General features: G+C 51.9%; 4 protein-coding genes across 4 annotated transcripts; 2 read left to right on the top strand and 2 right to left on the bottom strand.

Moving 5' to 3' along the window:
• Window positions 1-289: 289 nt before the first annotated feature.
• On the bottom strand, window positions 290-1,819 carry mcsA (putative citrate synthase Cit1; the record flags this gene model as incomplete). Its single annotated transcript, XM_039076180.1, has 3 exons — window positions 290-496; window positions 561-1,706; window positions 1,772-1,819. 3 exons carry the CDS (start codon window positions 1,817-1,819, stop codon window positions 290-292), a joined length of 1,401 nt encoding a protein of 466 aa, XP_038925856.1.
• A 1,083-nt stretch (window positions 1,820-2,902) lies between these two features.
• LCP9604111_8078 (putative mRNA-nucleus export ATPase (Elf1)) lies at window positions 2,903-6,289 on the top strand (the record flags this gene model as incomplete). Its single annotated transcript, XM_039076181.1, has 2 exons — window positions 2,903-6,178; window positions 6,239-6,289. 2 exons carry the CDS (start codon window positions 2,903-2,905, stop codon window positions 6,287-6,289), a joined length of 3,327 nt encoding a protein of 1,108 aa, XP_038925857.1.
• Window positions 6,290-6,697: 408 nt separating this feature from the next.
• Window positions 6,698-10,018, bottom strand: LCP9604111_8079 (beta-glucosidase; the record flags this gene model as incomplete). Its single annotated transcript, XM_039076182.1, has 3 exons — window positions 6,698-9,105; window positions 9,171-9,333; window positions 9,398-10,018. The coding sequence occupies 3 exons, from the start codon at window positions 10,016-10,018 to the stop codon at window positions 6,698-6,700; spliced, it is 3,192 nt and encodes a 1,063-aa protein (XP_038925858.1).
• Window positions 10,019-11,184: 1,166 nt separating this feature from the next.
• LCP9604111_8080 (putative IgE-binding protein) lies at window positions 11,185-11,866 on the top strand (the record flags this gene model as incomplete). The annotated part of the gene is made up of 2 exons (XM_039076184.1): window positions 11,185-11,427; window positions 11,486-11,866. The coding sequence occupies 2 exons, from the start codon at window positions 11,185-11,187 to the stop codon at window positions 11,864-11,866; spliced, it is 624 nt and encodes a 207-aa protein (XP_038925859.1).
• Between the last annotated feature and the right edge of the window lie 2,035 nt (window positions 11,867-13,901).

Genomic DNA, 13,901 nt, shown 5'->3' on the forward strand with positions numbered 1-13,901 from the left:
AATCACAAACGGCTGCCTTGCATGTCTTACATTATCTTCATGACGATCTTCCCATCCGGTTTACATTACTCTCCATAATCTCAAGTACTTCTTTTGCTCAAAATTGAGATCCAATTGATCAGAAAAACAAGCATTCTATAGAGGTAATTCTGTCTAGTCGGATGAAATACATAAGAGAAAACGAAAGCGACCGAACGAAAATGAAAAATCAGGAAAGCTCGCTTCACATTCATCATTTGAACCGTCGAGGCCAAGGAGTTTTAGGTCGCACCAGGCAACATATTGGTATTTATTTCTTGCTGAGCAGGCCCGAGAGGTTGATGCTCTTAGGGCGCTCAATGGGCATGCCAAGAACGCGATCCCAGATCAGCTGGGATAGAGGGCCGAGGGCACGGCTGACACCGAAAGCGACGGTGTAGTATAGGGGCTGTTGGAAACCAAAGTGGTGGAAAAGGACACCGCTGGCGGCATCGACGTTGGGGTATGGGTTCTTGGTCTGTAGAAAAGTAAAAATCATTAGCTGAGAAAGATATTTTGATGATGTCTGCTGTTGGACATACCTTTCCGTGCTCAGTGAGCACACCCGGAGCGATCTCCGAGTTCTTCTTAACCAACTGGAATACCGGGTTGGCGAGAACATCAGGGCGGGTGGCGGCGAAGTCCATCAGAGCCTGGAAACGAGGGTCGGGCTTGCGCAGAACTCCGTGACCATATCCAGGGACCACACGTCCCGACTTGAGAGTATCCCAGAGATAGTTGCGGACATCCTCATCTGTGAACTTGGTTCCGATCTTATCCTGCATGGCAGTTACCCAGCGGAGAACTTCTTGGGCTGCCAGGCCGTGGAGTGGGCCAGCCAGGCCCAAGAGACCAGCACTGTAGCTCAGGAAAGGATCGCTCAGGGCGCTTCCAACGAGGTGAGTCGCGTGGGCTGACACGTTACCACCTTCGTGGTCACCGTGCAGAGCAAGATAAAGACGGAGTAGGTCGTGGAAGTCAGCATGGTCTGAGCCACCCTTGCCCAGCAGCTCTGCGAAATTGTGTGCCCAATCCTGAGTAACGTCAAGCTTCTGGGTACCAACGGCATCGATGTCATTGGGACGGAAGATAATGGCGGCCACGCGAGGAATCTTAGCAAGAAGGGAGATGCTGTCGTCAAAGGTAGGCTCCCAGTAGTCGGCCTTATTGATGCCATCCGCGTAGGCCTTGGCGAACTTGGATTCGTTATTGAGGGCTGCCACAGCAATTGACAGCTGGGTCATAGGGTGCATTGAGGAGGGGAAAGTCTTGATCAGGTCTAGGATATATGAGGGGAGTTCGGACTTCTCGGCGAGCTCGCGCGAGAAGGCACGAACCTGTCCGGTGGAGGGCACCTGGCCCGTGAGCAACAGCCAGAACATAGCCTCGGGTAGCATTTCTGTGCCAGTTGTACCCTTGGGAAGTTCCTTCTGGCAGTCTTTGATTGTCTTGCCGTGGAAGCGGATTCCCTCATCAGCGTCAAGGACGGAGCCCTCCCAGAGGATGGCTTTAAGACCACGCATACCACCAATGACATTTGCGAACTTTACCTCGCCGATGACTTCCTCACTCTGTGCCTTGACCTGCTTGAGAAGCTCCCGCTTAGCCGGGATGACCTCCTTCAAGGTAGTCTTCAGGTCGGGCTCGGCGGTCGCATAGTGACGTGCCGAGAGGACAGGTCGTGCTGACTTAAAAGAAAAGTTAGCGAGCCCGAAATGTCTAATTACAAGTAATCATTATCATCCAAACTCACCTGTGCAAGCCTTGAAACATGCCGGGTTGATCTCCAGCTGAGAGCCATTTTGTGTGGTGTGGTGATGGGGTCCGGGGGTGGATTTGCGGGGGCGGAGATGAATTGCGGGGATAGGGAGAAACAGCAATTGAAGTCAAACTCGGGGGATTGACGAGGATAAATGTACAAAAAGAGGAGAAATAAACAGCCGAACTCAGAGATCGCCTTGACCGAATGCAGACCGGTTGGACGCGGGGAACAAGGGGTTGTGTCTACCGAGGCCCGGGGTCATGCGGCCATATCGGCTGTGCTAACGTTGGGGATGATGAAATGGACGGATATGACGCATCTCAGTGAACACAGGGCTATTTCGTAATTCAGTCTACCTGGATAGTCTACAGAGTAGTGGTATAAATCGTGATATCTTTCATTGACATGCATTGTATACGATAGCTACTGACATACTTGGAGAAGGCTGGCCTCGGACCGAGTCGAACCCAATGCCGCCAATATCCTTACGAGATGAGCCTCGGGGCTCGCCAGAGTGAAAAAGAACATCCATTTATCCGTCAGAAGCGTCGGTTCACGTTGGTACTTCTGATTGCTGTGACGTAACGCCTCAGGCATAGCTCAATTTCAGGAATAAGGCAACAAGGCAGAACGATATTCAGGCAGTAAGGCATCAGGAGTTCCAGGCACCAAGGCAGACATGTCACTGACCCAATCAGACAAATCCGGTTAGGCGCCTTTTGTCCCATGGCACCGCCGGACCCGCTGATTGGATGAGTAAGCAAAAAAAAATTTCGGTCGCCCGTGGGTCAGCAATCGGCGATGGCGAAGATTGTTTTTACTTCTTTAGACCACTCTCCCCTCTTTGTGTTTCTTTTTTCGTTGTGTTTCGGGTCTTCAGGGTTTCTTCAGAATCGTGTGTACATACTCTACGATTCAACCCGATCCTACTCCTCTGTTTGTGTGCGTGAGTTGCGCTGTGAACAGTCTTATCTTCCGTAAGGTCGAATTGCCCCTCTCTACCCAAGGGCTTCAATTTTTTTTTTTTTTTTCGGTATCTTTCTTTGATACCGACACTCGATCTTCGACTTTCTGTTTCTCTGGAAAATGCCGCATACTGTCTCACCATCTGAGACTCCCGCCATGCCGACTGTCGTTGCAAAGGGCCCCTCCGGCGTGCCCCCCACCTCCGAGGAGATTTCCTCAGTCCTCAACACCATCTTCACTTCCGACACCTCCCAGAAGTCTTTGGATGGCGCATATGCCTTGACCAACCTGCTTATTCAGGGCGCCGGCACAGCCGGCCTGCTGAACTACAATGTTCTCGCCGATGTTCGCAAGGCTGCTTCCGATAAGAAGAATCCTACCAAGCGCGAATGTGCCATGCTCATCATCGGTGCTTTGTTCGAGCGCTTCCCCCGAGAATTTCCTCTCAGTGAAGCCGTTTTCCTCTTGCACGACGGAGGCGTCTTCGACCTTGCTCTGGATGCCCTTTCTGACAAGGGTGCCGTCGTCCGTGATGCTGCCCAGTACGCCATTGATGCCCTCTTCGGCTGTCTCAGCCCCGAGGCCATGGTCAACGGTCTGATCCCCGCTCTCGAGCGCTACCTGGCCAAGGGATCTGGCAAGTGGCAAGGCTTTGTGGGTGCCTACTCGCTGATCGAAAAGATGGCCGTCAAGGCGCAGTTGGGCAAGGGTACCAAGGACGAGGAGCGCCAGAAGGACTTGCTGCGTGAGGCTATGGGCAAGACCCTGAAGGAGCTCATCCCCATTGTCGAGTCCGGCATGCACGACCTGAAGAGTGAAGTGACCAAGCAGTCTTGCAAGACCATGACTGCTCTCACCACCCTCCTGTCGAACGACGATGTCGCCCCCCGTATTCCCCTTCTGATCAAGACCATGGAGAACCCCTCCGCCCAGACTCTTCAAAAGGCCATCCACGCTTTGTCTCAGACCACCTTCGTCGCCATCGTCACATCTCCCGTGTTGGCCATGTTGACTCCTCTGCTCGCTCGATCCCTCAATACCCCTGCTACTCCCCAAGAAACCCTTCGCCAGACCGTGGTCGTTGTGGAGAATCTGACCAAGCTGGTCCACGATCCCGCTGAGGCCCGTACTTTCCTCCCCAAGCTCCAGCCTGGTGTGAAGTCGGTCAAGGAGACTGCCTCCCTGCCCGAGGTTCGCGAGCTCGCCACCCGTGCTCTCGACGTTATCGAGACTGCCATGGGAGACAACCATCTTGCCTCTGGTTCCATCTCCAAGATCACCCCCGAGGAGGTCCTGGTCGTGCTGAATGCCAAGATTCAGGAGCATGGTGGTCTGGTTGGTTTAGACTCCAAGCTGCAGGATCTGGCCAAGAACTTCATTGCCGGCATGGTCCGCGAAGATGTCAACTGCCGCATGCACGACCGTATCTCCGACCGCATTAGCCCATACCTGCGCGGTCTGCTTGCGGATGGTAACGCGGAGGCTGTCGCCGCTGCTGTTCAAGCCCACTACATCGCAGAGGATGAGATCAAGTTCGGCAAGCCCATCCCAGATGACCCCAACGATGTTGAGATTGTCAACGCCAACTTCTCTCTTGCTTACGGAGGTATGCTCCTGCTGTCCCACACCAACCTGCGTCTCCTCAAGGGCCACCGATACGGTCTTTGCGGTCGCAACGGTGCCGGAAAGTCTACTCTGATGCGCAGTATCGCCAACGAGAAGTTGGAAGGCTTCCCGCCCCAGGATGAGGTTCGCACTTGCTTCGTGGAGCACAACCAGGGTGAAGATGCCAACCTGACCATCCTTGAGTATGTTGCCAAGGACCCCAAGATTGTTTCCCAGGGTATGGACCACATTCGCGAGGTTCTCCTCGAGTTCGGATTCACCGATGGCCCCGAGGGCCGCCAGTCCCAGCCCGTGGGCTCTCTGTCCGGTGGTTGGAAGATGAAGTTGGCTTTGGCCCGTGCTATGCTCCAGAAGGCTGATGTGCTCTTGCTCGACGAACCTACTAATCACTTGGATGTGGCAAACGTCAAGTGGCTCCAGGAGTACCTCAAATCGCACACCGAGATCACCAGTTTGATCGTCAGTCACGACTCCGGCTTCCTCGATGCTGTCTGCACGGATATCTACCACTACGAGGGCAAGAAGCTCGTCTGCTACAAGGGTAACCTTGCCGAATTCGTCAAGCAGAAGCCCGAGGGCAAGAGTTACTACACTCTGTCCGCATCCAATGTGCAGTTCAAGTTCCCTCCCCCAGGCATCTTGTCTGGTATCAAGTCCGCAACTCGTGCCATTATGCGCATGAGCAACGTCTCATACACCTACCCTGGCGCTGCCCGCCCCTCGCTCCACGATGCCTCGCTGTCCCTTACCCTCTCCTCCCGTGTCGCTATCATTGGTGGAAACGGTGCCGGCAAGTCTACTTTCATCAAGATTCTGACTGGTGAGACCATTCCTCAAGGCGGAAAGGTGGAGAAGCACCCCAACTTGCGTATCGGTTACATCAAGCAGCACGCTCTGGAGCACGTTGAGATGCATTTGGAGAAGACTCCCAGCCAGTACCTCCAGTGGCGTTACGCCAACGGTGACGATCGTGAAGTGTTCATGAAGCAGACCCGTATTCTTACCGAAGAGGACAAGATCCAGCTGGAGAAGCCAGTTGACCTGGGTGACGGCCGCGGTGCCCGTCGCATCGAAACCTTGATTGGTCGTCAGAAGTGGAAGAAGTCCTTCCAATATGAGGTCAAGTGGGTTGGCCTTCTCCCCAAGTACAACACCATGATCTCGCGTGAGACCCTGCTCGAGCTTGGTTTCTTCAAGTTGATTCAGGAGTTCGACGATCACGAGGCTTCCCGTGAAGGTCTGGGCTTCCGTGTTCTGGACCCCAAGACCATCACCAAGCACTTCGAGGACATTGGTATGGACCCCGAGATCGCCAACCACAACGAGATCTCCGGTCTTTCCGGTGGTCAGAAGGTCAAGGTCGTGCTTGCCGGTGCCATGTGGAACAACCCCCATTTGCTGGTCCTGGACGAGCCGACTAACTTCTTGGATCGTGACTCGCTCGGTGGTCTAGCCGTTGCCATCCGTGACTTCAAGGGTGGTGTCGTTATGATTTCTCACAACGAAGAGTTTGTGGGCGCTCTCTGCCCCGAGCAACTGCACATCGCCGACGGTCGCGTTGTCAGCCGCACCAACAACGCCGTCAGCCTCGACCGCTTCGAGGACAGTGCCGCCAACTCGCCTTCCGGCCCTGGAACCCCCGCCACTGGCTCCGCCGTTACCAGTGCCGCCCCATCCGCCGCCCCATCTGCCGTCAACTCTGGCGATGAAGGCGACCTCAAGTTCCGCGCTAAGAAGAAGAAGAAGATGACCCGTGCTCAGCAGAAGGAGCGTGAGATCCGTCGTCGTCTGCGCTACATCGAATGGGTGAGTTTCCTTATTCATGTTGATTTCTTTTCTTCCACAGTATGCTAACCCATTTTCTAGTTGAACTCCCCCAAGGGTACTCCCAAGCCCGAGGACTCCGACGACGAATAGACGTGCTTCTACGTGCTTTAACATTATGATTCGTAATCGCTGAGATGTCCTCGCATCATGAGCACCATGATAATGTTTTGGTCTGCATTGGATCTCATAGACGGTGTTTCGGCGTTCTGCGTTCTGTTCTCTTTTCTTTTTTTACCGGCATAGATTTTGTTATTGCCATTTCCGCCAGTATGTACATGTTTCGGATAGATACCTAACTCAGTGCATCTACCATGTCAAAGCAAAAGTTTATACGTTATTTGATTTTGTTTCGCTCTGGCTTTTCATGGCCCTGTTCAGTACGATAGACATATACTATGGTCCGTTTATTTCAAGTTCGGCTTCTTGTAGCCACGTAGACACATTTGGGAAATTAGATCGAGTCAATTTTATAATTATAACAGTATTCCAAGTCCTGGATCAAAACTCAACCACGAGCGGTAAATCTCTAGAACTACGCCCAGCCCAGATGCGGAATTTCCCTTCAGTAGGCAACACCCAGTTCTGTGCACGAACACTCCAATAGCTGAGATCCTTCCGAGTCAACGTCATCTTGACATTTCTAGTCTCACCCGGTTGCAGGAGGATTTTCGAAAAATTCCGCAGGACACGTTCAGGGAACTCAATTGACTCACGGGACCATCCTAGTCCACGGTGCTCGGCGACATCTTCGGGGAAAGAAACATACACCTGGACCACATCCTGTCCCGGGCGCGTGCCGGTGTTTGTCACCTCGACGGTGAGCTCGAGGATGGGCTCGTAGAGAGATGGATTCCCGCCCGGTCCGCCGCCTGCGGCGGATGGATTTTGGTGTTTGTTGTATCCTTCGGGGTATGGGTATGGACCGGGTTCGGTTCCTTCTAGGCTGGTGAGGTAGGGGTAGATGTATTTCCGGAGTACACGGAAACCTGGCGGGAATAAAATGCTGCTGGCGTCCTCCTGTTTTTTGTCGTATGTGGGAGGTTCGACTTCGTTTGTGGGCCGTTTGGAAGGCCATTGGGACTTCTTCTGCAGCTTCTCGATGCTCAGTGCAGAGTAGTCGAAGGTTGTGTATGACAGACCGAAGCCGAATTCGAACCGGGGAGTGATGTTGAACTTGTCGAAATACCGGTAATCGATATACAGGCCCTGGCTGAGGTCGACCTGTGGAACGGATGGGTCTGCATGCTCATACAGAACTTGTGCGCCTGGACCGTAGTCCTCTAGGCTTCGTCCGATGGTGTATGGCAGACGCCCACTGGCGTCGACGTCTCCAAATAGAACGTCCATCAACGCATTCCCGCTTTCTTGCCCAGGTAGGTTGGCATACAGTACAGCGTGGACACCGGGAAGGTCAATCCAAGACTCCATCACAACGGGGCCAATGGAGTGTACTATAACGACGGTTTTACCTTGGCCACCGCCGCAGTGCTTGGCCACCCCCTCTACCAACTGAGTGCCGTTCTTTTGTAGAAAGAGATCCTTTCGATCAGCATCAATGCCGTCACTGCGGATGAACCCTTCTCCTCCGTCTGCGTTGGCAAAGACCAAACAGAGGTCCTGCTTTGCGAGGTCCTGAGGTGCAACATTATTCGTCAAATAAGCTTTGACATCGACAGAGTCATTCGACCACGCATGTTGCAGTGCTTCCCATGGACTGATCAAGTATGGGAATTCCACAGCCCCACTACCCCAACCAGAGCCCAAGGTCCCTTGGTTACATCCTCTGTCAGCACAAGCATTCGGTCCTTGGCCAGGACCAGCGTCTTCGCCGTATACACCGACCCGGTATTTGCCATTGGTTGCGGACTGTGCCCGCAAGAGTGGAAGGGTATTATTAATATTTTTCAGAAGCACGGTGCCTTCGGCAGCGACATGACGAGCAACAACAGAATGAGCGTCCTCGCCTGTTCCCTGTGCGTCGACAAATTTGTTGACCACACCCGTCGCATCATTATCCGGTGAGCCTTCATGCAAGTGCCCGATTCGCTCCTGAGTCCAGGACGAGAAGTTCGGCCCGCCGTCGCCCTCAGGTGCAGGGGGTTCCCATGAGTCCTGTCTGAGATGGTACCAGGCGGCCACGATGCGAGTGACCATATCATTCAGGCGCTCAATGGGAACAGACGTGTTCAACGCTGCGCGAGTCAGTTCACTTCCCCAGAGCGCGACACCGTCGGCCCAATGAAGGCCATCACCGGGCATGCTCATATCCAGGCCTCCAATAGCGCTGTGCACGCCTGAACGCTGAGCCAGCCAGTCCGACTGCACGAATCCCTGGAATCCGAGCTCATCTTTCAGAAGACCGTTGATGAGTTTACTATTTTCGCAAGCATAGCTGTTGTTGACCATTTGGTAGGAGCACATGACGCTCGCCACATCCGCACGCACACTCTCAGCGAAGGGCCAGGCAAAGACTTCGTGTAATGCGCGATCATCGATATTCGATGAGAGCGCAGTTGGAGTACCCCACTCAAATGACTGACGGAAGTGTTCTTGTTCATTTCCAATGAAGTGTTTCGCCGTGGCCATGACCCCGTTCCGCTGGATACCGCGGATGGTCTCCGCCGCAGCCACGCCTTGCAAAACTGGATCTGAACCGAATGCCTCCCAGTTACGACCACCGGCAGGCATCATACCAATCGGTCCCATAGATGGACCGAGAATTATATTCACGCCTTTCAGCCGCGCCTCCTTTCCCAGAGCAAAGCCACGCATTTGCATGAGCTCGCGGTTCCATGTCGCACCCGTGGTGATCCCTGCGGGGAAAGCTGTAATGTTGTGCGCAAATCTGAGTCCGAGAGGACCGTCTTGTAGGCAAAGGGAGGGAAATTTGACGAGTTCGGCAGGTGCTAGACAACCCAGTTCGCGTTAGAGTTTGCATAGCCATGGTAGCGAACGGATATCAAGGGCCTACCCGTATTGCCAACAGAGAGTCCCATTTGCCAGCCTGTTCCAGTTGTAACGTTCACTTTTTCGGCGAGGCTCATTTCTCTGACCATTTTCTGAGCTTTGGCATAGCTCTCCTTCCATTGTTCGCTCGTTCCGCCGAGGGGAGTAGGGTACCAGGGGACCGCTTGCTGTGATTGTTAGAGGCTGATTTCTTGTCTTCAAATGACCAGACGAAAAGGAAGAAAGACCTACAAATTCACCAATGGCAGCTCCGACAGAAGACCAGCCCAGTCCCCTGAGCGAAAACCATACTACCAGTAGGGCGATTATCAACAAGCCGAGAACGTTCCACCAGGAAGTCAGACGGAACAATGACCTCCAGTCAGAGCCCTTTCCCACATCTTCACGCTTTATATCGTTCAAAAGCAGGCCCTTGTCAGACGGGATACCATAGTCGTCACTATATCGATCACTGAGAACCAGAGAGTCTCTGTCCGAATGTCCTTCCTCCAAATCTGTCGAGAATGAGTTCAATGGAATGGTGCCATTCGCCTCGAGAATCTCTTTTATTCGCTCTGATGCATCACGCTCGTCGTCGGGGACATTGATAGTGGGGTTCGGTTCATTTGTTTTGGGGCTCGAGAGCCGTGAATCTCGAGCTCTACCTTGTTTCAAAGGTAGGAGTTTTATATTGGCCTGCTCGATGGACTCATCCCCACTTGAAGGAGTGTCCAGGTCGTCATTTTGTCCCAAATTGCTCTGTGAGATTGAGTGTTCGACTGTTGAATTCGGGAGTGACGTATAGCCGCGACGCGTGGAAGGGGAGAATTTGACCGAGCGCGAAGCTCCGGCCTTGGCACGTGGGGAAGCCATTCACTCTTCGATGCCCATGATCTTGTAAACCTTCTGAAAATGATTAAGCACAAGTTTGGTTGATTGTTGTTCTATTTCCATCGCGTCACGGAGAAAAGGGTGGGTCACCTGACATCATATCACTGACATCATATTAAATGCCCCTTTTATCAAAAACATCGTGGGGTGTACGAGGAAGTTTGTGGAATTATCCCACTTATTGTAAGCCTTTTCCTACAATAAACAATCTACTACGGAGTATGTACTTTGGGGGGTTGGCTACGCTGGTAGGGCTGTTATATCCTGATTATTCCACATCATCAATCCATTTATGTGAGACAATATATACATCGGACGGTGGCAATGCTATCAACCGAGGTATGATATAGTTATTCAGTCGACACATTCGAGACATTCGAGAACTTCTAAATTAAAATAGCAATACAGCCACTCACGATAGATAACCGATATCACGCCAGTTGACGACACAGCCAATGATGATGGCAAAGACGATGTGCCCTGAGACAATGTGGATATCGTGGATCCCCATATGGCGCAGCTAAGAGGTTGCCGTTCTCTTCTTTTTTCTTAGGGGCAAAGTCTGTCGGACCTCCGGTCGATCTTTAATCACTGTCGAACTTTCATGAGTTCTCTGAAACAGCTTTTTCCGGCTCTTCTATTGGGATCTTCAGGGTCCAACAGCATGTGTTTTGGATCAATTGGGGTGTCTACTTTTGCGTCAATTGACACCGTGAAGGGGAATACCTACATTTGTGGTCCAGTTAGTCGATCTCCACCGTGTTGAAGCCCCTCTCAATAGTCCAAGTAGACGGTGGGTAGAGATATACTGCTGATGTATGTGACCTGTTTGTTGTCACTCCTACCTAATTAGGGTTTCCTCCCATCTTGGGCCTTCCAGGCTCCCTATACATACTCCCATCTCTATATATATCGAACAGGATTATGTTGTATCGTCTAGGTAAGACATTTCCCTCTTTCTCTTCAACTCGGCTCCACCGGATTCAATGTCGATCACAAGATTTCTCAGCTGGGTCCGCTTATGGAGTTGCCTAAGCACGTTCCTTTCCGAGCGTACCTTATATATGACCCTGACAGATCCCCTGAATATCTCTCTTCATTGATAATTCTCTCATCCTCAGTATCAATCACTTCCCCTATCCCTCAAGATGAAGTTCTCTGCTATTCTCGCCCTCGCCCCTCTGGTGGCTGCCATCCCCGGCTCTAAGCAGGCCAACAGCTCCGATGCTGCCTTCAGCGTCATCTCTGCCCGCTCGGCTTCTCCCGTCCACCTGCTGCCCCTCAATGCCGCCGGCAGCTACTTCTGGCTCGGTGGCAACGCCTACACCTATTCTCCCGTCCCCGGAATTCCCAACACCAACCAGACCGTGATTGCCAACGGACACTACTTGGTTAGAAATACTGATACATGTATATTTCCAATGCTCCATTTGCTAACTTCATATCCAGGATGTCGAGGTCCCCGGTGGCCAGGCTATCTACGTTGATAACAAGGGTGCTCTGCGCTTCACATCTCCCCACTCTGCCTACGAGCCCGTTGGTTCCTCTGATGGTCCCTTCGTCTACACTCCCGGTGCCTCTTTCGGCCACTGGACCTTCAATGGCCTGGGTGCATCTGGCTTCATGGCTTGCCCTACTGCCAACGGTACCACCAACAGTACCACCAGCTCCCGCCGTTCCCGCCGGGGCGCTGCTGCCCCTAAGTGGCAGGTTTTTGCTGCTCTGCAGAACGCTACTGTCCCCACTGGCAAGGTTGGTGACTGCCTCGGCTTCGATGCTCTGGCTGTCTCTGTCAACACTAGCACCCCGGTTGCTTGGGAGTACGTCTAAGTGGTTGAGTTTATAGCTGGTATTTGGATTGTACAGGATTATTGTTAGGTGTGGCCCTGAGAAGGATATAGATAATGAAGTTGAATACTTGGTGTCGTTGATCTTGTATTCTTTGGCCATTTCGGAATTACCACGCTATATTCGATTGTACTTGGCTGTCTCGAGCAATGGGGTCGGAATTGGCCTTTCTTGAGAGATACCTCGGTATTCTCAATTTCACTCCATTAATACGACTTATGTGTTTAGACCATGCCATCTGCAGGCTGCCACAAATATCAGCCAACCTCAATTGTTTCCTTTTTCGCTCCGTCATGTACGAGCAGAATCCCCCTGGCAAACCAACCCAACTTCACTCACATATTATCGCCATACTGCGTCGTCCCAAAATGATTTTTCAAGCTTGTAAGAACTCTCGGATTAGATTCAACCCCCTGAAATTACCCATGCATCACATCACTCGAAAATTCACCATGTCGCCCAGCAGATGAAGAGCCAAATCTGGTAGGTTGCTTTGTTTATTACATTATCTCCGACTCACCAAGTGATAGGTTCCGACCTGGAGCCTTATTACAGTTATTTCGCTCAGAGATGGTTATGGAACGAATCAGAGCAATTACGACGCAGATACATCCAATCCGACGTAAATGCACTCATCGACATCGCCGAAGAAGCTGCAGGTCAAGATGCAGTCTGTCTGAATTTGTCAAGGCTACCAGAGGGGAACTTTAACAAAGTATTCCTCGCGACGATGCAAGATGGGAAGCAGCTGATTGTCAAAATACCAAACCCCAATTCGGGACCAGCCCACTACACCACAGCCTCTGAAGTAGCAACCATGCAATTTGTAAGAGATTATACATTTGGGGGATTTTGCAACAGGACACGCTAACTTGTATTTGGAGATTCAAGAAAAACTTCATGTTCCAGTGCCAAAGGTCGGCCCGGGCCCAGCCAAATCCATACGAATGCTCCCTGAGGGAATGAAAGGGCAGGGATTGATGCCCTTTCCATAGCTGATTGATACCTCGAATGGTGGACTTGGACTGATCAGGCAAGCCCGTGTCTGGATGAATAATCTCATGAAGAGCAGCACCCATGAAGGCTTTATAGAGGGTCAATAAATCATTGACAGAGCTTCGAAAACCACCGGCTGGCCCCATCAACACATTCTCACCATGCAGTGGCGGTGCAATAGGGACAATAGACCCGTCCTCTAGCGCAGCATAGGGCTTCGCTTCGTTTTCACTGCTCTCCCCTGTGTAATATGTTCGGTGCATACCGAGCGGGCTGAGAAGGCGACTCTGCAGAACCTCTGCAAATATTTCACCCGACGCCTTTTCAATCACCTGGCCGAGTACCTCGTAGCTGAAGTTGTTGTAAATGAACTGTGTTCAAAATGGCTGGATACCCGGGGCGTAATTGAGGATTCGAACGACCTCCGATCGAGGCAGATAAGGAACATTGTTCGAGGCGAGCCAGAGAGAGTCAAGAGATGCTAGGTCGGTACGGTATGTAAGCAGATCGGTGAGAGTAATTTCGCCGTAGATATCTTCGCGATGAAACTCTGGTAGCAACGTCTTCAATGGAGCATCCCATGAGGGAATGATACCGACGTCATGAAGAGAGGCTACTAGAGCAGCCGTCAGGCTTTTGGTGAGGGACCCTAGCACGAAAGTTGTGCAGCGAAGGGGGGTATACGGTTTTGTTATTCTCCACGATGCCCAGCGACAGCCCTGGGATACCCGAGATGTTGCAGATATCTTGAATGACCGGGAGTAGAGCGGCCCACTTGCTGTCGAGACGCATCGTGCAAATGTACTATGCTCCTTGATATATAGATCTAATGTGGGTCATGTCGTAGATAAACTCAGAAGGTCCACGGGTGGCTTTAAAAGGCGGGGTAAACCCCGATCTTCTTCCTTATCTCTCTCTTTTGCCACTTATCATCTCGATGCTTCATTCTTTCATCAGCTTCCGTCCTGTCTAGACCAAGCTTGATTCGCTCATCATCAATTTCTGTTCTCACGGGAAAAGA

This window comes from Penicillium roqueforti (assembly GCF_015533775.1).
Source record: "Penicillium roqueforti strain LCP96 04111 chromosome Unknown scaffold_29, whole genome shotgun sequence".
Taxonomy (NCBI): Eukaryota; Fungi; Ascomycota; class Eurotiomycetes; order Eurotiales; family Aspergillaceae; genus Penicillium; species Penicillium roqueforti.